The following is a 24,591-nucleotide window of genomic DNA, read 5'->3' as shown; positions in this document are numbered from 1 at the left end:
ACGCGGCAACACATGGGCCATTTTATGTCATTTTGTGGTTTGTTAATCTTTGGTTTCAGAAGTAAGGTAAACGGCAGGTTTGTTGTTATGCCCCATTTTCACCACACGGCGGCACTAATGCACCGATCAAACCAAGCCGGGCACATTGCGTCTTACGTCACTGTGTACGTGATCCATAGCTCCTCCTGCAGCGTCAGTAGTCCACGCGATGTTGTTGTGATTGACAGACAGACTGGAATCATGCTGAACTTTCGTTTTCTCTCTGTAGCTGCCATACATTTGGTCTATGTGACTAAATAACGATGTCCGACATATTAATGAAAGAAATGGAGTGTATATCGATCGGTCCTATGAAGCCAGAAGAGCGTGCCGACGGGGTCCGGAGCTTCCTGCTGGTGGACGAACAAGAAAACCTGCAGGTAAAGTTAGCTAACGTCAACTGAGCTAACGGATGCTAACAGCTAGCCGCTAGGCTAAGACTGGGAAGACAACTCTACTTCTAAAAAAGGCAAATGTGTCACTAATGAAAAATTGCGCTACCGATGTGTAAGTATATCTAGCTCTCATAACTCTGGGGTAAAGTGAGTTTACACTTTTGAAACGACCAAAGTACGCTTGTGCTACCTTGCGCTCCGTATCTACAATATTTGCTAACACAACATCGAACAGCGTCGCCCGGGGCGTTCATAATGTTTAGCTTTTAGTAGTGTTTTGACTCATAATGGCGCATAATACCTGAGCAGAGGGAGGCAGAGCAGCAAACGGGTTCTTTATTTGGGGAAGTCCCTGGTGAGTCATTCCGCAGAGCTGATCAGCAGGGAGGCACCCACATACTGGATTGTTGCAACAGCTGTTCAAAGTGCAGGTGACAATGTCCATTTTTATACTTGTTTACATGGAAAAGCTCGAACTAATATCGTGTTTGTCCTAAGCGGAATAAAGGCTCGGAAGCGGATTGTTAATTATGGGATTTTTTAATTCGTGAATAAAACATAAGTATTTATTTTGTTGTGTTGTGCAGCCTCGTGTCATCCAAGATTTAAGCCTTGCTCTCACTAATTGATCCAATCATGTCATTATAAAGCGGCCCTACTATCCACTTTCTGTGCCTGAACAGTGCCTCTTTTCCCCCTCTCCTTCCTCCAGGTTCGTGATGAAGCTGAGTTTGTTGACAGACTTGGCTGTGTGGACGTTGCCGGCGTCAAGGTCCTCTCCATCTTTGGCAACACTGGTGACGGCAAGTCTCACACGCTCAACCACATCCTATTCGGCGGTGACACTGTGTTCTACACCTCCAAATCTCCCAGTTCCTGCACGGTGGGAGTGTGGGCTGCTTACAACCCCACTCTTAGCCTAGTCGCCTTGGATACAGAAGGCCTCCTAGGAGCAGCAGCCAATCAGAACCAGAGAATGCGACTGCTGCTGAAGGTAACTCTTGTGATTGCTTAAGGTTTTGTTGGATGTGTATGTGAACACTGAGGGTAAAATATATTGTACTCTTCATTTTTGGCTACAGCAAGATGACTTACTTTGCAGTTGCTACTCAGTCATCCATTTATAGGAAGAATTCACCAATGGCATTTTGGTCATATTTTTGGATAATGCATGCATCCTTATTCCTTTGCTTTATGACATTTTCTGTGGTTGAGAATAAGTTTTAGGTGTGACATGTTATATTTATTGTCCATCTACTCTTACAGGTATTGGCAGTATCTGACATGGTAATCTATCGCACACGGGCAGAGCGCCTGCACAACGACATGTTTCAGTTCCTGAGCAGCGCCTCAGGGGCCTACCTGAAACACTTTACACCAGAGCTGAGAGCCCTGTCCAGCCGGTGTGGTTTGGATGTGCCCCTCTCCTCTCTTGGACCAGCCGTCATTGTCTTTCAGGAAACAACACACACCCAGCTGCTGGGACAAGGTAGTGGAATCTGGATTATTTGAATGTTTCTGCAAAAACCACAGGGGATATTTTTCAAGCACATTTCTTGGAGCATTATTCATTTATTTCATGTGTGTGTTTTGTTTTGTTGTTTTTGCTTTATTGAAATGTATTTATTTTTCCTTCATAGACTCGAAGGTGGCCGGCCATGCTGACACTCTCCTACAGAAGCGTTTTCACGATCTGTGTTTGGGGACAGAGGCTTTTAGCTCAGTGCAGTATGTAGGCACTCAGACCATTACACCTCCCACTGACTACAGCAGGCTCCTGGAGGCCGTCAGGCAGCAAGTGAAGAACACTCACACACGCTCCCCCCGCCATCCTGGGATAGTGTTTCACGCACTGGAAGTAAGCGGGGGAGTAGAGAGCTTTAACCTGAAAGATGAAAAAAGAGCAAATCATTATTTTGAATTAGTTTGATGGGAATTTATGCTTCATCCAGTTTCTACTTCCTTTTGTGTGTTTAGGCTCTGAGTGAGCGTTTCTGTGGGGAACTATCAGACGACAAGATGACACTGTACTCCTTCTTCCCAGATGAGTACTTCACCTGCTCCTCTCACTGTCTCAGCTGCAAGTAAGTCGACACCATTGTATTCACTTTAGAGCCAATATTGGGCCTGAGACTTAATCTAATTGGACCTAATCCGATTGGAAGTCAAGTCATTTGTTGAGACGTGATATAACCTGACTATGCCAGCATACAAACTAAAGTTATCCCTTACAGTAAGAATATGTAAGCTGTTTGGAGCTATGAACTGTAGAGATCCCCATGTGCTGAATGTGTGCTTACACAGAATGGTATTGTTTATCCAGCCTTCAAGACATGATGACTAATCCAGTGATGACTGGTTTAAATAATTTTCCACCTGATACACTTGATAAAGACATTTCTGTCCAGAATTCTAAACATTACAAAGAGTTTTTGTACTGGCTGAATCACAGTTTTGGAATTTATGTTTATAGTGCAGAAATCTGTTGTTATTCTTGTGGCTAGTAATTATCTGGGACACAGAAGTTGATGTATTTTCCATATTTCTGGAAAAGCTAAGCTTTTTTTGTGAGAAGTCTGAGATAAGTGTGAGAAGTCATAAATACTATTCTGAAAGGATTCAGTCCTGTATTAGTAATTTATCTATTTATAACCCTGACTTACTGTCTGCACTGTTGGTCTAAATTTTGCAGTATTCGCTGTAAAAATGGAATGAACCATTTGAGAGACAGGGTCCCCCACATGGCAGATGGACTGTGCCAATATGCACACCAGTACAACAACAAGGTCCTCATCTGTAAGGTAAGACTCAGCTACTCTTATTACTCAGTTTGGGTTAACCTACCTGGCCCTACCGCTAATTGTTACTGTCCCTTTTTAAAGGCTGGGTTTTTCACATTGTCTTTGATACATTCTGTTTCTTGCATTCACAGAGGTGTTATGAGGGAGGCAGGGAGGTGATTGTTGTGCCCAAAACATCAGCTTCCTCTGACAACCCATGGTTTGGACTGGCCAAGTATGCCTGGTCAGGGTGGGTAAATACAGACTCACAGACGCTTTACTATCATTGCCTTTTAGCCAGTTATCTCATGTCCACCATCTGTTGTCTTGTTCCCTTGTTCTCCTACACCCCCACCCCCTCCCCACGCTCTCTGTCTCAGATATGTGTTGGAGTGTGGGCACTGTGGTGTGATCTACCGCAGCAGACAGTACTGGATGGGTAACCAGGACCCTGAGAGCAGCATAGTGCGATCTGAGGTCAAACACGTCTGGGAAGGGGTGAGTATTCCAGCCTGCATTAACATAAGTCTGTATTTCTAGAATTTAATTGGCATTGTTCACACATTACGTTTGTGTTATTTGGATAGAAATAAAAAGGCAATGATCAATGTTTCTTTGCTGTCATCATATTACAGAGAATCGAACAAAAAAGCCTATAGTGGTTTTAATTTTCAAAGTCTGACCCCGCTGGACAGAGGACAGTATTCAAATGTCAATGCAAAATGAATATTAGAAAGTATTATACAGATTTAAATTGGATAACAATTCTACGAGCCTTAATGCAGAGTACTACTCTTTCATATGCACAAGCTAAGAGTTTCCCTTAGTTTCTAATGCTGTTTTATGCTTTACTCTCTGTTTATTGTTTTGTTGCCTTCTTCTCTTTCAGTCTGACACCTTCCTGACCAACCACCAGAATGCTGCTCAGAGGGTCCTGGATGGGATGAACTACATGATTCAGTCCGTGTCAGAGTACAGCTCTGGCCCCACTAAAGCTGTGACAGCCTGGCTCACGGACCAGGTGGCACCTCCATACTGGAGACCCAACACAGAGATTACTGTGAGTACAGAATTTTAACTTCAGCTCAACGTTCTCAGTATCAGTATTGTTACTTTTGTCTTTGCATCTTGCATCTCTCCTTTCTGCCACTCAGACCTGCCATGGATGTCAGAAGGTGTTTGAAGAAGCAGAAAGGAAGCATCACTGCCGCTCATGTGGTGAGGGTTTCTGCCATCCCTGCTCCAGCCACAGGATGCCCGTGCCGGAGAGAGGCTGGGGCAGCAGTCCTGTCAGGGTGTGTAAGGCCTGCTACCAACAGGGAGGGCCACCTGACACTAACAGCCAGGGTAAGACACACAGAGCACGCCAACCAACTCATACAGAGTTCAGTCTCGACAAAGAGAGAGAACAGCGTTTCATGTTTTTGATGTTATTGACATGTGAGTATAATATGTATCTTAACACATTTATACACTTTATCATTTTTTCAGTGTGTAAGATGGAGCCTCGTGGTCTAATAGCTCGTAGGGTGACGGAGGTGGCTCAGTCTACGCTGGACATAGTCACCACAGCTGTGGACTACCCTCTCTGTGAGTGTGTTTACATTACACTCTGTGCACTGCAGCTGGTGGCATCACATTCCTTTGTTTGTTGAAAATGACTAATTATCAATTTACAGTATAAATTGTACATTGTTTACAAAGCTGACAAAGCACATAATGCTTTCAAACCATATTCCACACAGGTTTTGTGAAGGATGTGGCTCGGCCAGACTACTGGGTGCCTGACCACAGCATCACCCAGTGCCACCAATGCTCCAAAACCTTTACTCCAGCCATGTCAAAGCACCACTGCAGGGCCTGTGGGCAGGGTGTGTGCGGCCCCTGCTCCACACATGTCAAACCCGTGCCCTCTCGAGGCTGGGACCACCCTGTCAGAGTGTGTGACAACTGCCATGCCCGCACAGACAGCCTGTGACTTTTTAAATCAAGACAACTTCTCAAAGTGCCCTCAGTCTTCCTCAGATGATCCACAAAAACACTGTGAATCCCTGCACTGCTGCTCCAAGGGAGGAGGGAAGCAGCTTTGCATGGCAGAACTGGAATCAGCTTTGTTTTTGTGTGAAAAGACAAACTGCTTAAAAATGCTAAAAATGATCGCGTCGAGGCTTCATTACCACCTGGGATTTCTCATCAGTCAGTGAGGAGGAAAAACAACCTCACCTGGATCACCACCACTTACCAGTCAAACTGCTTTTAGACCAACTGGAAAGCTGGACCTCTGATTTAATCGGTGGCTTTTACAACTGTCTATGCACATTAAAACAGCAGAGCTTGGACTCTACTGCTCTCTACCTTCTTCATTCTTTCTGTTTGGACGTCCCTGCAGCAGGCTGCCCCTTATGTTTAAACAGTTTCCACAAAAGTTAGATGTGTAAAATGTAAATGAAAACACAATGCAATGATCCGCTAATCCTTTAAACCCTATATTTAATTAAAGACAGAACAAGTACAACAACAACAGCAGCTTCTTTTGACAACACACTGACATGTTTTCCTGTTGGTCCTTAACACAGGATTAGTAGCGTTCTGTTGGGACTCCCTTTGTTACTTTTTGGTTTCCTAGTAAGACAGATGTTTTTATTGGTAACAGGTCTAGCATTGAGACATGATATCCATAAGAATGTCATATTTTAAAGTGATACACTTTGGTCCTGAGTCCATGGATGCATTTCCACTGCAGACTGACGAGTGTCTCAGTACAGTGTGGGATCAGATAATTCCTTGAATCTTTTTTAAGATACCATACATGTACTGTAGATGAAAAAGATCTCCAAATCCTGTAATATTTAGAAATATTCTTAAAATGCCTGGCTATTTGTTCACACTGTCTTTTCTTGATTGATAGCTCCTCCTCATCATCACTTGTGAAAGTCTGTGTATTCTACTTTACTCATGTGACCTACCTGTTACGAACCAACGTTGTTAGTTGTTTGTTTTGTTTTTCCAAGTAATGCTTTTTCTGACTTTTTCAAAACTTTTTAAAACTGGCATCAAATTCAAAATGAGCATATTTCCAAAAGGCTTATTTTCTTTAGTTGATATGTTGATCCTTCAACTTTTGATAGGAATGATTTCCATATTCTGCATTCTGTTTTTTAATGATGTGTTTGTAAAAATATCAAGTTAAATACTTAAAGGGATGCACTAGTGGGATTTTTTTTATGTTTAAAGCAATTTTAAATCTATAATAGTCATGACACCATCTCACATGGTTACTTATATCTGCTAAACCTTCAGAAGAGTATTGATTGTGTGTGGTGATTTTTTTTGTCCTGACAAAGAGTAGAATGAACTTGGCGTGTTCCTGCGTTACTCAGGGTGGAAAGAGATGCAAGATGGGAAACACAAGCTGCAGCAGTGCGTGCCTTTATGGGACTCTGGATAATCATATCTGTTTTTGGAGGAATTCCTCTATATGAGCAAGGACAACTGAGATTATTTGTGCCTAATTTTAGAGCAATGGAAATTTTCCACCTTGCTCCTCCTAATTGTAACAACTGTATCTGCAACATGGTGAAATGAATAGAATACAATCTGTAGCTTAACACATGTAGACATTCCAATGTTTGCACATAGTACCCGTGTACTAATGTAGGTTAACCTTCCTCAGGTTATTATAGGAAATGAGTGCATACTGAATACACCTCCACTACCCTGGACAGCTGAGTTCCTGATATTAAACAGTGCTCATATAATCATGATAAAGAATAAAGTACAAAAAAAACACCATAACAAAGGGCGTTTCTGTGTGTAACACTGACTGACTTAGTGCTGTTTCTCTGACTACAAAATAACCACTTCAAATTTAGCAAATGACAATCTTGATTTGATTTCTGCTTGTCCAAATAAAGAAAACAGGATTTAAATCTGTCTGCAGGAGTCAGTTTATCTCCACAGTTTATTATGCATGCATTTCCTTCATTTAAATCCTGAAACCCTTCACAAAACGTACATTTCTTTTTTAAACTTAGCTCTGAGGTTACATTTAGGGATGTTTGGCCACTTGCTATCATAGCAGCTGTAAATATAGTTTACTTTAGATGGAATAAGAGTATAGTTTCTTCCTCTGTGCTTCCTTTGCCACCTGCCACACAATTCTTGTATCATTAAAACCCTGTTTCTTTAAAGACATTAACCTCTTTGCCCCTCACAGTGATCCTCTTTGATGTCAAAGGATATGAAAGTGACCATAAGTCTAATATCAGGCTGTAGTCACGTGAGCATGTAAAACATTCAGGAGGCTTTCTGTCACTGACAGTGTTTGGAAAGTCTAAAGTTAGATCAGAGGAGCTGCTTGGTACATACATATCCAGAACAGCACTGTAAATACACAAGGTTACCCTGAGTTCATGGTCCCTGGTGTCCTGGGCACTAATGTATCGCTGACTGATATCCATGAAGCAGTGCTCATTTCCTTCTAATTACACAAAAACCAATTAAAATTGGTCCATATGGAGGCTGCAGACAGACAGAGCCATCTGTCAGTGGACTGTAGACCTTTTATATTATATTGCAGATTACATGGGTAATACTCAGGAAAGAAGCATAAAAGTGATGTTTAGTAGCCAGAACTCTGTCATAGTTTTTCTTCTTTAATCACATCTGTTCAGTAGTCACTCAACACTTTCCAGCTGACATACTGCAGGTTGATTTAGTGTTGTAGAAAGAGCACACTTGCTGAATTGTAGAAGGGAAGCTGAAGTGGCGTTGGTGGTTCTGACTGACTGACTGGTGTACAGATGAATTACACTGCACCATGTGTCTGCACTGTTATTACTGTTTCCTTCCAAACCACTGTGGAAAAAAATCCATCATTCAGCACTCATTTCAACAAGACACATCCAGTTGGTGATGACAAAACCGCCAGTCCCTTCAGTTTTAGTCAGTGTCAGGTCACTGTGGGATCTGACAGTCACTGGAAAAAAACAGCTGGAAACCATCACCGGATGTCTAAACTGTCTGTAAGCATCCAGAACCAGGTTTTGTTTAATAGATGTATGTTTGTTAGAAAATCAGATTTGGGGATTTGTATTTATGTCTACTGTACACTTGTAAATGTCCAATAAACATGGGTAACCTTTCAAATAGATTTTGCAGACAGAGCTACTGTAACACTCACAGTTTATAGTCTGACATGTAAGAAAAGGGTCCCATTCCGTTAAGCTGCTCCAGCTTTAGGATCTTGAAGTGCATCAAATAAAAAATAACTAAAAATGATGGGTGATTCTGCTTGAGTGTACATAATTGTATATAATAATAACTGAAGTTATTAGAAAACACCGCAGTGTGGTCATTTATTAATGAGTCCTTCAGTATGATACAGTGTTTGTCTGCCAGTGTTGAGCCTTAACTGATTGTCTGGTCTATAAAGGTTACTGGTACCACTGCAGTCCTTCAGACATGCGCAGTTAAACAAAGAGAACCACGGTATTGACTTGAGCAGGTCTGCTGGGATCTGTTGTAGTTGTAGCAGCATGATGAAACAGGGTCAGTTGGGTCCAAGTTTGCAATGTCATGTATTACCACTGGAGGGCGCCAAATGAACAGAAATACTACAGCTACACTGTAGTAAATTTTACATGAGACCACCTACTGTTAACTGTTCTGAGTGAGGCCCAGCAGGGTATTCACTATAAAACTGTCCTATTTGCATATTTTTTCTTTTCCTGTAAGTTATTCATGTTTTTTTAGAATCACTCAATCTCTAATTCATAACTACATAGTGCAAGGGGAAAGTACACCTGCTACTGTAATCCATGGCAGCATAGGATCACATGGAAAGCAGGCAGAGGCTGTATTAATACATGCATGTATTGTTTGTAGTGATGATGCCTTTATTTTAATAGATCATCACAGACAGAAAAGCTGATTACATAAACTGTGTTGTTGTGTTACAGTGTAAACAGGCCTTGTAGCATGATCAAGGAGACATAAATATTAGATGATTCACTCACACTATCGACAATCCTGCAATCTACGTGATGCCAAACACTAAATACTAATACTACTAAATACTACTAGACTAAGCTTATTATTAAGTACTGAAAAGGCCATATTGGTGAGCATTGTAATCTTTGTCTCCTTCAGGCTCCTTATGTATAACATAGCACACAGGAGAGCTCCCTCTGCTTCAGTGGCATAGTAAACAGGCTGTTTCCATCACTGCCTGGCTCTGGTCTTCTCTGGCACCGAATGCTGATGAGTGACAGCGGCTGGTAGGGGGTGGGCGGTAAGAAGCTGATACCCCCTGTGTGTGTGTGCAGGTGTATGTGCGTTACATGGATCCAACCTCTGGGCTGACACACCTTTTGCTAAGAACTCCAATAGGAGCTCCACAATAAATGATAAATATGATAAAATGTTGTAGTGGTGTGCACACCTGTGTGTGTGTCCTTGCCCTGGCATTTTGAGGTTGCCTCCAACCCCGAGGGCTGTACAGTCATTATTTCTTGACGTGTGCAGATTTCTGCGCACGTGCACGCGCCATGCTTGCAGCCCCCTTCATGGAAAGTTTGTCATGGCCTAATGGCTCGGTACACAAGCATTAAAATGAATCGCTGCTCCACTACGTTCAAGCCTTATCCTTAACATTTACATTACTGTCACTGTCATGCTGTTGGAACCAGCTGTGTACTGAACAATAGACAAGCTGCTGCTCTAATCAATAGCAATCAATTAATGTAATTACTTCCTACTAGCTTCCAAAGACTGCAAGGTCACGTTCATTGTCAACAATACATCCAATGCAGTTAGCAGGATTGGACCTGTGTGTGTATTAGAATAATCTTGAAATCCAGGAAATATTAGCACACCTTGCTATGATGGCTGCTATACACAGAGCCGTGTGTATTTTTGTGATAAAGCATGTGATGAGATGGATAAATCAGTGTGTGTGCATGTTGCATGGATGCATTATCCAGTGCTGATCTGACAATCTATCCACGACCCATTACACACACACCATTACTGCTTAGACTGCTATCAGATGTTGCCATCACAAAGGCACACACACACACACCTACACACTCATACTGTATGAATGCACTACCAGACACATCCTTCCTTTCTGCGTCTGTTCCATTACATACACAGTGATGCAAAGAATTGACGAAGCAACAACCTTCATCTTGAAAATATCCACTAAAGGCGCTGAGAGAGAACTAACTGTAAGTGAAACAGCATAAGTCACAGTAATATCTGCCATCCACACACACACACAGTCCAGTGAAGACATAAAGAACAGATCACCCACACACACACACACACACAGCGTACCTGCCTTGTGAATCCATCAGGATGACATTGTATTATCAGCTGCTATCATCTCTAATATATAGGAAGCATATTTTTGCAGATTCCAGCACTTTTAGGATCTCATAAATTAATCTTTTACTGTGTCACCATGGAAACCAAGCCTATAGGCGGTAACTTTATTATACAGAACGATGCACAGAGCACTGGTGGAGGTACTGGTAGAGGAAATTAAAGAATAATATTAGGTAGATTACTATATACTATATATAGTAGGGTACTATACTAACCTTGCAGCATTTATTTTACGCTATATGTCTCTGCATCTTTCCCAGAAATCTGATAGAATCTGTACGTACAGGCTTTAAAATGGCACAAATTCTGAACTAAAAGCAGTCACAGATAATCACAACAAAGAAAGAAGCCCATCAACAGACTTCTCCTTAGAAGATGCTCAGCCTTCAAGCGGACATGGACAGTGACTTGAAAAGACTCAGGATATATAAGGAAAAGGGATCACAAAGAGGTAAGGGAAAATCAGACGAAGGATGGGCCGTGCAGATGGAAAATCCTGGCTTTCTCCATCACTGTAAGCCAAGAGGAACATTAACGTAAAAATAACCTATGTCTTATGTCACCACTTTAATTCACTTATATATGAGTAGCAGGTGACTAATGTAATGTGTCTAACATGAGAGCAAATAGTGTTCACTGAGGCTTAAAGGCACAGAGTTCCACTGAGCTCTCCTCCTCTACTCTTCTGCAACACACACTAATGGACTCTGTCCTCAGATCAGAGGACAATGGCCGGGTGAGAGTTACTGCCACCGCTAGAGTCCAGTGTGTGCGTGTGTGAGCGCTCGCTCCGTTTCTCACGGCCCTTAAGAAGAAAAGAGGCCTTGTCTGGTTCCATTAGTGACCTGAGATGAAGTAGCAGCAGCAGCAGCACTCGGCCCTGGCTGACTGGAGGACAGTGCTGATCAGACAGCAGAACATCCAGGAGCAGGGAGTTCAGTCAGAGAGGGAAGAGACGAGGTACACAGGAGGCAAGCAAGAAGATCAGCCGTCAGCTGTTTGGGCCTGTCACCAGCAACAACATACCAAAACTGACACCAAAGAGCAATAATGACATTAAGGATTAGTCTAGTGTCCTTTAAGCTAAAGGCACATGCTCAGATGTTAGATGTCAACCTGAGTGCCATGAAAGATGACACCTAAAGGCTTGTTTTATGGATCAAGCAATATGTTGCATAACAGCACCACAGTGGTGCTATCATCACATCTAATGATGGAGGCCCTGAGGTTGTTGTCTCACTCCAGCAGGGAAGCTAATTCCACCTATACCATGATGGACCTTTGTTTTTGTACAGATCAAACAAATACAATTAGCTTGTGTTAGAGGTGCTTTTAGCTCTTTCCAGACTACAATCAACTGTAGCCCTAACACAAGAACAGTAAGACAGCAAAAACAAACTCTTTTCAGGACACAGAAATTATATCAAAAAGAAACCAGGATTTACAATAAAGACAGGAAAGCAGCAGCTGTAAAAAGCCAGAAAGTCAGCCAGCTACAAAACAGGAGCAGGTGTAATATTATATTACTTTATTTATCTTTTGTACAATGTAATTACAATACAAATATGTTGGTTTAAATACAAAAATTCTGTAAATAAAGATTAAAAATAAACTCCACTGGTTTGCTTTGTTACCATCACTAAACTATGGTTTTACAATCAAGTTTATGAGGTCATTTAGTTTGCCTTAACGCGGAACACAATTAACCTACATTTATAATTTGGAGGGCCTGCAAACAAGAGTCGAGGGCTAAAATATATCTTCAATAAAAGAAAAGAATTGATTTCATGAATGAATTGGGCTTACATTTTTTGTACAGAAAAGATGGTAGAGAGTGGGTTTTGTTCATTTAAAACCTGGGAGTATGAATTAGGGAAGTGGCTCGTCAATTGATGTGCTCTGATGGGACCGCAGCCACAGGAAGGGGCCAAATAAGCTATTTAAACAGCGGAGAGTTAATGAGCAGGAAATCTAATCAGTGGCAGTCCACATCCATACGATTCAATTCCCAAGAAACATATTGAGAGCATCTCTGCTCATAATGTACAGGAACGACCTGTGGAACAGCCCTTCAATACACACGTCTCAACCCAGAGTGCTGGAGTTTTAACTGAATACAAGGTTGTAACTATATAATAAGCAACATTTTTGAGGAGTTGAGATGAAAATGATAGTGAAATGAAAGCGGCTTAGCCTTGAGATGAAAAAAAAAAGAGAGCAGACAGTGCTCATGTTGTGGGTTAGGTGACAAATGTGTCTTTGTTCTCAGCTCTTTCACACAATCTGCCTCTCACTTTAATCTCTCTTTTATCACATCTTATCTAACTCTCCTTCCTTCAGACATCCTCCATCTCGTTCTTTTATAGGTATGGCTCCATTCTCTCCTTCACCCTCTCACATACAGTTCATCCTTCCTCTCTCCTCCCTACAATCTACACTTCTACAGTCACCAGTCACTTTTTTTGTGCATCATAATTCCACACATGAGGTTCTTCACTGCTTCCAGTTCTTCGATTCAGCTCATGTTCTTCTTCTCTTTTCACCTCTCATCATCAATCCTCAAATCTCTTAAGAGTGTAGTGTGACTGCAGTCATACAGTAGAGGTGAATACACAGTCATACTGTACGTGATGAGACTATACCCTGTATTTGAACAAGTAAAAAGGATTTATGAATGTTGGAATGTAGTGCATTTTTCACCCAGTTGCACAGTGTTGGAGAGTTTCTTTTTATTTCCACTGAGTTGTTAAAAGTTCCTTGGGTTTTTGTGGTGAAGGTAAAGTCCAACGGACTGTTGTGCTGTATCGTCCAGAGTGTCTGTGTGCTGGATCTCCTGAAGTGATTTTTCATTTTCCTCATTTTCGCTGCCCTTGAAGTCAGGCAGCAGAAACGGGCTGCACAGTCAACGACTGACTGACTGAAGTTGCTTCAGCAGCAGTGGAGCATATATATTTGTGGGTGGAAGAAACATGCTGCTATGTACACTGGTCTCACATGTCACACTACACATCTGTCAGCCCTGCCTGTTTGCTTCCTGTACGACCCAGTCACATCTGTCTATCTGTAGCATCTCTACATTTCACGATTTGACAAAAATAAATATAGGGGTAGTAAAAAAAACATGCTCCTGAAACATCGCTTTTTTGATTTTTAAGTACACATACCTTGTTAAAATAAAAAATACAATAAATAAAATAATTTTGGCCATAAATCTCTACTATTGGTCAGTCAAGTCCTTTTGGGTTGGTAGGGTTGAGTCTCGTTGGCTGGTCCTTTCAGGTATCCAAATGTCTGCTGTGCTTGGCTAAGATCAGCATCAATCCATTCATCAGTAAACAAATCACTTCTCTGCTTCTCTGCATTACCTTGTGATGAAACCACATCTGCTAAAGTCCCCACCAAAATCAAGCCAAAAAAAGGAAACATCTCATGGGACTGGAATGCATCTGAGTGGAGTCCCCTTTTAAAGAAAGCACCCACTGAACTGTGTCCCCTAATCAATGTTCTTATCAGGAGCACAAGCGGTACATCTGGGGACTTGCAGCAGGTTAAAATAAAGCCAGAGTAGAGAAGTTAAAGCAGGGGATAGAGGCATGTAGCAGATAGAGCAGAAGGATTCAGTCCATTAAGTCTAGAAAGCTAGAGACCTGATCATCCAATAGCAGCCCAGCAAACTGCTGAGGTCCTCTCCATCTCATATGGGAGGATAAAGAAAGCAATTAAGATCAATTTGACTCCTATGAGAGCTTTTAGCACATTGCTAGGCTGCCACGGGCCGGATGCAAGGCTAACTTTAAGGACCTGCATCCCATTCTAAACAAAGATGCTGAAATTAGTGCCTGGCTTTCTCAGGCTATAACTTCCAGGACTAGTGCTACAGCTTTAGTGGGGCTGGCTTAGAGCTCAATCTCAAAAGTCTTCTGCAGATTGTTGGAAAATGGGTTGGCTGCAGGAGCTGGCGCCTTGTTCCCAGGCTGCTGAGCTGCTGATTTTGTCTCCAGTGCTGCCCATTTTGCCTCAAAGCGGTCATCATCTTGGGAATCGCTGACCACTGGCACTGTTAACATGCTGCCCTCAGGTGGCCAGCTGCTACTGCTGCCACCATTCCCACCACTGCCAGAGGTCCCGTTCTGGAGGGCTATTGTGGCACTGCTGTGCGGTGGGAGGCCGTTAATGGCTGTGGATAAAGGTGGAGTGGAAGAGAATGGAGGTGTGGAAAATCCTCCAGTGTGGCCAACTGCACCAGGTGCTCCTGGGTAGGATTGATGTGGCCCAACTGTCCCAAGTGAGCCCACTTTGGATCCTCCTCCAGCTGAACCAATAGCACCACCTGTGCCTGATGAGCCGGTGGCGGTGCAGAAAACATTTGCAACCATTTGTGATGGTGTGATGCCTACCACAGGCACACTGGCGTTGGGATAGGTCATACTGCTAGCAAGACCGGGCATGTAGGTCTGCATGGGCACAAAAGCAGGTTGGACAGGCTGGCTGGTGAACATTCCGACTGGGGCTGGAGTAGCATCAAATGCCAAGGGGAACGGCTGCATGGAGCTCGGGAGGGAGCCAGGAGGTCCAGGGAGGGAGGGCTGGATCATGGGTGCCCCGGACATACTTGGACCTGACATAGTGGGGATAGACATGGATGGAAGAGACATAGGGGGACCTGACACTGGAGGGCCTGGTATAAGTGGAACAGAAGATATCGACATGGGTGGGAGGGGCATCGCAGCCTGAGCTGACAGAGCAGAAGGGCCCGATATGAGAGGTTTGGTCATGGTGCCAATGGACATTGGGACAGTAGACACTGGAGCAGCAGACATGGCTGCCTGAGAGGGCATCTGATGACTAGACATGGAGGGTGGTCCAGGGATGGTGGGGATGGTGGGGCCTGGGGGAGGGGTCTGCTGTGCTTTCACAGCCTTGGAGACCTCTTCCAACCATCTCTCAGCCTCTGATGGCGTGCGTCTGTGTCCACTCTGCATCTGCATCTGCATCGCCACGGAAATCGGAGGAGGCGAGTGAAGAGAAGGTTCCGGCTGCACCCAGGAGGAAGTGGCTAAGAGAGAGAGAGAGAGTACGTTTTAGACAGTGGAATGACTCCCCATCTGTGAGCGCAGCTCAGTGAAAAAACATCTATTTCTTACCCTGCATCGGCACAGGTGGTGGAGGCAGAGCAGGGGGCACAGTGCTGGTCGGTGGGCCGTTTGCAGACATAGAAGTGTTGGAGAAGAGCTCATCTGACGGATTGGTGAAGGAGGTGTTGATCTGGCTACACAGAGCGTTTATACTATTGTCTCCCTCACCCGGTAGTCCCATGTCCATCTCTGGTACTAGCAAGAAATTGATGCACAGAGGGGAGGTAGGGAAGAGAGAAAGAATGGGAAAAAGAGGGGATAGGACAAGAGGAGGATTAAAGCAGAAGGACAAACAAACAGAGACAGAGAGGGAGAAAAGCAACATTTATTCAGTTGTGTAATAGACCCAGTTTGCATCAAAAGCAGAGAAACTGGAGCAGATGAATACTTTGATACTGGATGCTATTGACCCGCAAACAACCGAAAAAACAGAAACACAAATGATGCCTTGTGATAATCAGGACATACTCGCTACAGACAAGTTTCAACTAAATCACAGGGATGCAGCATAATTGTGGCATAACGTCCCATGTTTCAGGAATGTGACTTTGTTTAACCATGTTTTTAATCCAGCTGTAAGTGATCTGAGCAGTGAGGGATAATGTTACTGTCTGACTCTGGTTTGCACTGCAGCTTTAAACCTTTCTGCACAGACCGCTGATATAAATAGATGTAATATCTAATTCCCCGTTCATTTTCTCCTGGTCGCTGTCTTCACAACCTCAGAGACCTCAGGGTAATCACATTTCTTTCTCTCCTCAGCATCCTTATCTTTCTTTGTCCTTCTGGTTTTGTCAATTCTTTCACACTGAAGATTTATAGTATGCACATGCAGATGAATACAAGCAAAAGCTACTGGTGTGCCATTCGAGTCCATTCCTCTAACACATGTATATCCCTCTCAACTGTGTGCATTGTATGGCTATGGGCTTTGAATTACAGTGGAGGGTGCAGAGGGCACTGGAGGCATGTGTAAGGTCTTCCATTAAAGATTTGTCCCTGCTTTGCTCTGTGATGCCTCTCTTTTTTTCCATCAACAGAGTTCTCACAGAGTTCAGGGGCGCTTGAAGCACTTGCATGTGTGTCTGCACGGTGTGTGTGTGTGCAGTGCAGTGGCAGGTTTAAGGGCAGGTAGAAGCCTTGCTGAAGGCTAATCAGGACAGCTGATAGACCACACAGATCAATACACACATTGTTCAGAAAGTCACAAGGGAGTGGGGAGGCAAAAGGAATTGGCTGCTAGCATTTAGTGCATCTGTGTGTGTGTGTGTGAGAGAGAGAGGGAGACAGACAGAGAGAGAGCGAGCACTGTGTACGCTGTGTATATTCAAACTGATGGGATCAACCACCGCTGGATGGATCTGCTAACCATCAGTGGTGAATGAGAGACTGAAATCAAAGCATATAAGAAATGGTGTGTTGAATGTTGTGGTTTAGTATTCCAGTCATAGCAGCAACCCTCTCTCATCTCTGCTAATGACTATAATCAGCCCCGCTACTGATTCTGTGGCACCACACAGAGTGGGTGTGCCAGTGCCAGTGTGTTTCTTTATATGTCCGCATACATCAACCTGTCGGGGTTAAGTCAGTTTTTATTAATTGTCCTCAGAAAAAAAGAGCAGGGAACTCCCAGTTAGATGAGCAGCAGCTTACAGTCCTTCACATAACTAACACATAAGGCAAACGTCAGGACTAAACAGAAGAATTACACTTAGTCTCTTATGAAAACATGAATATAAATGCATCCCTGCAGGTTTATTTGGTAATATGATTACCAGACCCCTTCTGATGAGGGTCAGCGATGGCACACTGAAGCCAAATGGAAAAATGTAATAATGCTCCAGCAAACAACCGTGACACAGCTGGAACCCAGAGTCACAATGAGCATTTTCTGTTTGCATGTAGAAGCAGCATTCTTTGGAATAATAAAAAAAAACTCAGTTTGTAAGATCAAATCCTTTTTTTGTATCAGATGCTGTATCATTTTAGACGTGTTTTTTTTTAAATATCTGCAAATTAAATGTAGATCAATCACCTCTGGAGACACAACTAATGTGAATCATGTTACAAAGTTGTTATCAAGCTGTATAACTGAGGTGTGCTTTTAATTTCTTTTTGTTGTTTTAGATATCTGAATGAAGAGATAATTGACTACTGACTGTGAAAAAGTGCTACTGATGACTCATTTTAGGTTTGCTTTTGCTTTACATTGCAAAAATCGACAAATTCAGTCGATAATCTCCTGCTTATCTGTTGCCCCACGCCCAGATTCCATTCCTGGGCCCTTACAGGTCAGAGGGTCAGCAGGTGTTCCTTATTTGTGAATCTAACTTTTCAACTCACCAGGGTTCTTGGCCTGGAAGTCGGTCTTGCGTTGCAGCGTGGATGGCAGGTCATTAAGGCGGAGCGACAGCTGCCTTTTGAAGGGAGAGTTCTTCTGGCTGAGAGCTGGAAATCCCCGGAACGAGCCCTGACGCACCAGCTGCTCTATAGGCGCGTGGCGGCGGGGGATGGCGTGAGGCCCGCCAGGTTCAGGACGCTCCATGGGAGATGCCGCACCCTCGGGTGGAGAGGCGGTGCCCGGCGGGAGGGCTGGGATGGCAGAGGACTGGTCTGGAAGATGTAGAAATGGTCATTGTTTCAGACATAGTCCTAATAACTGTGCTGTGAGAAACCGACCACCAGCCTTATTTCCAACTTAATGAGTAGACAAATGTGTCTGTGTGTCCTACCCTTCTTCTTGTCCTGCAGCTTGTCATCTCGCTCGCTGCTGCTCCCCTGTTGGCTGCAGGAAGAGTTGGTGCGGAAAGAACCCTCACGCACAAATGAGGTACGACTGGCATCAAAGGAAGCCGTCACACCGCACTCCTTCTCCCTGCGCTGCTTCCTCTCCAGACAGGCAGCAAAGGCACAGCCGACTGCATGGCTCAGTCTCTCCCCCTGATTAAAAAATAAATAAATCCTGAAAAACTCTCATGACATGGCACATTCATACATGTATGTAGAGTATAATTTATTAAGATTATGATGCAAATTTTAACCTCAAATCATTTTGTCAAATATCACCAGACGTTCACACCCATGTCTCTGACTACCACTAATTCCAAAGTGCGTTCTGCAATTAATCCTCCTTCATTCCCACCTAATCCCTGGTACCCTGCTGGCCTGTCTACTTTTTACAAAGGCAGCCATGACAGTTATAAGAGGCAGTTGAAGAGTTTAAGATGAGCAGATAAAGATACGGATGGTGTGCAGTGGAAATAGAGACAGACAGTGATGGGCAGATAACTCCACAGGCTCCTGTCTAATCCCCTCTCCTAATCCCGCAGGTCTGTGTTGCATTCTCTCTCGTACACATTATTAATCCAACTCATAGTCTAAGCTGATGAAACTGCTGCGGGGTTGGAGCCACAATGCACCCTGACAGCACTGACTCTATCGCAGCTGTCTCTAAATTATAACCTGCTCGTCACTGTGTGAGTCTGATGAAGAGAAGAGGAGCGGGAGTTCATTCAAGTGGCTACAACTGTACTATGAGACATTGGTGTCACATTCATGCTCTGGTCATATGTGCATGAGTTTGCACAGTATGCCTGTGTTTAACCGCTGAAGATAATTACAAATTAAATGTTTGTGTACATTGGAAACCTGCTCAAAGTGTATCAAGGATGCTGCTCTACATGTCTAAAAACAACATTACTTGTCTTACTTATCCAACCTTTATCCAACAAAATGCCATTTTCCACAAGCCCCATCATCATTGTGGGTAAAGCATCTGACTCCATACTCCATAGGAGTATGGAGTCCATAGGAGACATTGAATATAAACATGGACTCTTAGCACATTGATGTTTTTACCCCTTAAGCTGTTACGGCTGTAGTTTTTTGTCTGCTAACCAATTACCAGTTTGTCCCAGAAGTTCTTTCTTTTGCAGACATTTCCTGAAGCTAGTGGAAAAGGCTTTTGAGGCTACGTGAAAGGTCAACAGTTTCCTCACCGAGTCTTTCAGAGCCATAAAGCAGTGGCACATCCACCGTCTGGTAGTCCCATCTCTGCAGATGTAGGAGAAGGCTTTGTCATAGTTACGATCAGGAGCACAGAAGGAAACCTTCTCTATGGTCTGGTCCACTATGAGGTCCTGAGAGAGGCAGATGGGAGAAATGAGACCGATTAAGAGGAGAATCAGATTTGACTCACAGTACATCACAGCCAATCGAATTGTTCCAGCAGGTGGATTGCATCAAATCACATCTAACACGATTTTGTCTCTGACTGCCGCCTAACTAATGACAAACAGGAAATAAGGCCTCAGTAGTGGGAACATTAGCTGATCACAGACTGATCTGATACTCAACACACAGCTTCCAACCTCAATCCATGACTCCCCCGCTCACACCCCCCATCCTCACCTCTGATGACAGAGGAGAAAATGACTACAGGCTAATGACACTGAGCCCTCTTTTAATCTTTGGGATGTTTCCACTACTTGCCCCTACCTTCTATAAAAGGGTTATTCAGCTGAGCAGCAGTGTCTATAGCCACAATAGAAGTAGCTGAGAGGGGGCCCCCAACTTTCTCTGTGTACATTAAGGGGCCCCGGGCTCACCTCTTTGACTCACCGAAAACAGAAAGAGAAGAAAAAACTGGAGGCGAGAGGGAGAAGAAAAGCAACAAAGAGAAAGAGGGTCCACACACTCATCCGCACACTTCCTTCCTCTCTTTCAGTGTTGGCGAAAACAAAGAGAGGGGAGGATGAGGAGAGAGGAAGAGGGAGGACAGGGAAAGGAGTAGAAAGGAAGGAGGGATGTGAGGAGAAAGAGGTGGAAGAATAACAGTCCATTCAGTGTGGGCCAATTAGTGAATGAAGGGGGATGCTGGTACCGAAGTGTAAGGCTGAGCAGAATCCAGAGTGTGTTTGTGTGAGTACGGGTTTCTTCCTGACTTGTATAAGCTACTCTGTTAGTATAAACACGCATTACTGTATGTATTTGTGTGTTTGTGTGACTCAGGTTCTTAGTGTATCACTGATAGGAAAAACAGTGACTCAGTCATTGATCTGGAGGAAAAGCCTTTCTTTATAATGATGCTGCTTAGACTGCAGAGCTGTATGTGATTCATTTTTTCTGTACACTGACAGTGGGAAACACGACGGACAGCCAAGTGGGCGTTACTTAAGAATCACGAATGGCTGATTCACAAAGGTATCGGTTGCCTTATGTTATGATGCAATAGATATGATTAAGTGCATCTACCAGTTTAACATGAAGTCTAACGCCCATGCTCACAAATGAGTAAAAAGGAGCCTGTTGGATTTTGCTAAATGATGGAGATCTATGACGTGGAGGAGTAGGAAGAAAAGAGACTAAAGGGAATGGAGAGCAGAAGCTGAGGGACAGGAAGAGGTGATGTCGTGTGTGTGGCCTTGCAAACAAAAAAAACATGATAAAGCGGCTGTGGGGCTGTGAGGTCTGCTTTATTCTTTGCTGCTTTTTACTCTGTCCTGTTCTTAATAGAACCACAGCTAGCTGCACTCACTGTGGGAGGCCTCCCTATAGCCGCCAGACACTCCTCAAGTCCATGTATGTTTACTAGATCTTCCCTCCCCCACTAAGCACCTTTAGCAAGATGCTATGAATCACACATGTCTGCTCTGAAACTGCACACACACACACACACACACACACACACTTTTGTCCAAACTAGCCTTGGAGCAAGAAAGTAGATGCATGGTGGGCCTTTCTGCTGCCCTCAAACTGGGACAGAACAAGACTTTTGTTAAGGATGCATGAATATGAGACATACAGGCTGGATGCACATCTTTTGACCAGATAGCTGCTATTTATTCAAGTGTTTGTGGGGAAGGACAGATTTGTAAGGTATATAATAAAAAGACAGAGAGGGGAGGAAAGTAAAAGGAGACAGGCACCATGTGCAGTGTGTTCTCACCTTAGTTTTGTCATCTACCACCCTGAGTCCGTCGGCAGAAACCCACAATACTGCTTTTATTGTCTTCTTCCCACTCTGGAAAGACAAAAACATGTGAGAATTAATCATTTTAAGCCTTACATGGACTTCAATCATGTTCGAATAACAGCAGATGTTTGCAAATATTACAGAGGTGTGATCGACCAGGGTATGAGCAAGCATCTAAGGCCACTTTTATTCCCATCCTTGGTTATGTAAGGTGATGATTACATCCTCACAGCAAATGAGGTGGTGGAGGGTTAAAAGTGGCGAGGCGGGCAAAAGGTAAAAACGCTGCCAGCTGGCAGGAGGAATCATTTCTCCAGAGGAGGGCACCAGGCAGCGCTAATAACACACTCAGCATGGGCTATGCTAAAAATACACAGGCTAAAAAAGCCTTGTGTGAGTGTGCATCTGCACATGAGTCTGCATATGAGTTCGTATGAAAGAGTGTGTGTGTGTGTGTGTGAAAGAGGGAACCAGAAAGCTGGAGCACTGCAGGAAATGGCTTTGAAACCCACAGCGAAGAGATAAGGAGCCTCAATTTTTGCATAATCCCATTGACACGAGGAGAGAGGAGGAGTGAGGATAGAGGTGAAGAAGCTGAGAATGATGGAGGGAATAGAAAGGAAAAGCTAAATGAAGAGGTGGAGTCGGGAATCAAAAGAAAAAGTCTGGAAGAAAGTTCTTAGTTTGCACAACTGCCGAGAGGAGAGGCAAAGAAATAGGCTAATACAGATGGAGGAATGAAGTATCCAGCAGGGAGAATCAAAAGAGAGAAACAAATGAAAGGAAACAGAGAGGAGAATTAATGCATGATACGTTCCTCCTGTGAGCTTTATACTGGCTGTGATTCAGTTAGTCCTAACAGGATTTCTGTCTGCCGAAGCAGAGTCATTTGTCAAATAAAGTTAGCCTCCTTTTTGGGGATGAGATTTAGAGCTGAAAGTGAAAATGCAAATCCTGCAAAAGTCCAAGTTGATTCCATCTATTTCAAGAAAAGTTCAAATTGTAAACAAAGCGACACCACGATGTGTGTGTGAGCTGTCTGACACTGGCTAGTCTGTGTCACCATGTTCACACGCTCCCTGTCCGAGTCCAGCCTCCCAGCAGGGCAGGCAGGGTGTGTTTGTGTGTGTGTGCTGGCCCAGATTTGATCCTTTTCTGTTGTTGACACATAGAAAGTCTGTTGAGCAGACAGATATGGACTAAGAGCCACCAGGGAAGGTGATTAAAGAGGAATAACAAGAAAGGAGAAGTACCTGCAGAGAAAGTGCGTGTGTGTCTTTGTGTGTGGGTTCACTGGTGCATAAGCTTTGTGTGACTGGGTCTAATGAGTAACGGTGAATTTTGTAGGACCTTGGTGTGTATTTGTAGCTGCGTCTGCAGCAGAAATGTTTCAGATACTCACAACTTTGAGCTTCTTCACTGCATCCTCACACACGTGCATCCCTCTCGACTCCTCCACCTCCACTAACCCCAGGTACTGCAGAGAAAAGAAAGCAGATTATTCAGAGATAAATAAAAACAAAACAAAACGGATTTTCATTGTGTTTAGCTTAACTATGTCAAACAAAAGATTAAGACAAAGTGACATAAAAGCTACCAAAGCCTCACTAGATGCTATCATGGTTATGGAACTCAACAGGCAAGTACAGCTAATAAGCACTCATAGTTAATGTATGGCTGTATGTTGGTGCTGATAAATGAGGACAGGAGAAAGAGAGAAATAGAAGGACGAGTAGAGTCATTTTTAGCCTCACATCCCTTTTTGTTGTCTCTCCAGTGCTCTGCTGTGTGCTGCATGGAGGGCCCATGGGGACACAATTAAAGCTGACATAGCTCTGCTGGAGTCGAGAGCCAATTGGTGTGGGGAAAAGGAAGAGGGCTTGTACGGAGAGCTGTGAGTTTTGACAGGATTATTGGATCCCTGAACTGAGGCACCTGTTGTAAGCAATGTGTGAACAAGTTTGGAGGGTTTTTTAACATTTTTGGTAATTGATAGGAAAAGTTGTGTCTCTTGACTGGGCACATCACAAACTGATATGACATCTCATCAACTGATCATTGATATGTCATTGTTAGATGAATTAAAGATAAATAATTCAAAATGAATGAGAATCAATGTCAAAGTTTTTTTTTACCAATAGGTAATTGTCTCTATCAGCTGTAAAGAAAATGAAAAACTGAAGGCACTATGAAGATTATGCCAAGAGGCAGGGATACAACGTTAAACACTAAAGCTCAGGCTGGCCAATCAGAAGCCTGAAAAAGTGATCATCATATATCAGTCTATGACGTAGGTGCGTTGAATTATGTTGCACCGATGTCCCTGTTCCCTAATATAATAATACAGTTTTGGCCATGTCTACATTACATAACCTGTGAAAATGTATATTCTACTTCAAAGCAGCAGGAGGCTTTAGATGTCTGTGGCTGTTTGATTGACTGTTGCTGTGAGGTAGTGACAGCTGATAGAAGTGCGACCGTGACAGATGATTTTGAAGGATAATGCATCACATAAATGAGACTAAATCTGATGCGACAACCTCATGAGTGAAGCTTTAACAATAGATTTCATGAATCAAACAGTGTGGTTGTACTCAAATGTATCACATCTGGCATATATTTAGTCTATTGTGATGGCAAACAGCTGGAATCACATAGATGTCAGTGCTTCTACAATAATATGCCAAACAAGGGGTGTTTCTTCTTTTAGATTGTGCAACACCACAGACTGAGTCATGCTCACTGATGGAGGGGTGTGGGAAAAAACTATATATCTTGTTGTTGTTTATAGAGAAATGAGGAGGAATGCCACATAATAACCTCTAATAACTTCCAGAATTTGACTTATTTTCCCGTTTGTAAACTTGATGACTTGCGCT

General features: G+C 43.3%; 2 protein-coding genes across 5 annotated transcripts in view; one reads left to right on the top strand and one right to left on the bottom strand.

The window, feature by feature from the left end:
- The first annotated feature begins 198 nt into the window (after positions 1–198).
- LOC114445325 (zinc finger FYVE domain-containing protein 1) lies at positions 199–7,009 on the top strand. The gene is made up of 12 exons (XM_028420291.1): positions 199–419; positions 1,147–1,428; positions 1,701–1,923; positions 2,075–2,292; positions 2,412–2,518; positions 3,127–3,235; positions 3,367–3,464; positions 3,595–3,712; positions 4,104–4,274; positions 4,369–4,561; positions 4,706–4,804; positions 4,960–7,009. Exons 1-12 carry the CDS (start codon positions 303–305, stop codon positions 5,190–5,192), a joined length of 1,968 nt encoding a protein of 655 aa, XP_028276092.1. The 5' UTR covers positions 199–302; the 3' UTR covers positions 5,193–7,009.
- Positions 7,010–12,267: 5,258 nt separating this feature from the next.
- numbl (NUMB like endocytic adaptor protein) overlaps positions 12,268–24,591 on the bottom strand; it is a 45,382-nt gene continuing 33,058 nt past the window's right edge. For 3 of the 4 annotated variants that reach the window (XM_028420403.1, XM_028420402.1, XM_028420400.1), the window contains exons 3-9: positions 23,115–23,189; positions 21,686–21,760; positions 19,737–19,877; positions 18,471–18,678; positions 18,082–18,351; positions 15,748–15,933; positions 12,268–15,659 (exon numbers count right to left, since the gene is read on the bottom strand). In XM_028420403.1, the coding sequence (XP_028276204.1) occupies positions 14,500–15,659; positions 15,748–15,933; positions 18,082–18,351; positions 18,471–18,678; positions 19,737–19,877; positions 21,686–21,760; positions 23,115–23,189 (2,115 nt within the window). In that variant the 3' untranslated portion in view covers positions 12,268–14,499. The remainder of the gene's footprint in view (positions 15,660–15,747; positions 15,934–18,081; positions 18,352–18,470; positions 18,679–19,736; positions 19,878–21,685; positions 21,761–23,114; positions 23,190–24,591) is intronic. The other variant, XM_028420401.1, reaches the window with a different exon arrangement.

This window comes from Parambassis ranga, chromosome 13, assembly GCF_900634625.1.
Source record: "Parambassis ranga chromosome 13, fParRan2.1, whole genome shotgun sequence".
In the NCBI taxonomy this organism is placed as follows: domain Eukaryota; kingdom Metazoa; phylum Chordata; class Actinopteri; family Ambassidae; genus Parambassis; species Parambassis ranga.
Note: the sequence above shows the minus strand (reverse complement) of the source record. Positions and strands in the feature narration are given on the sequence as shown.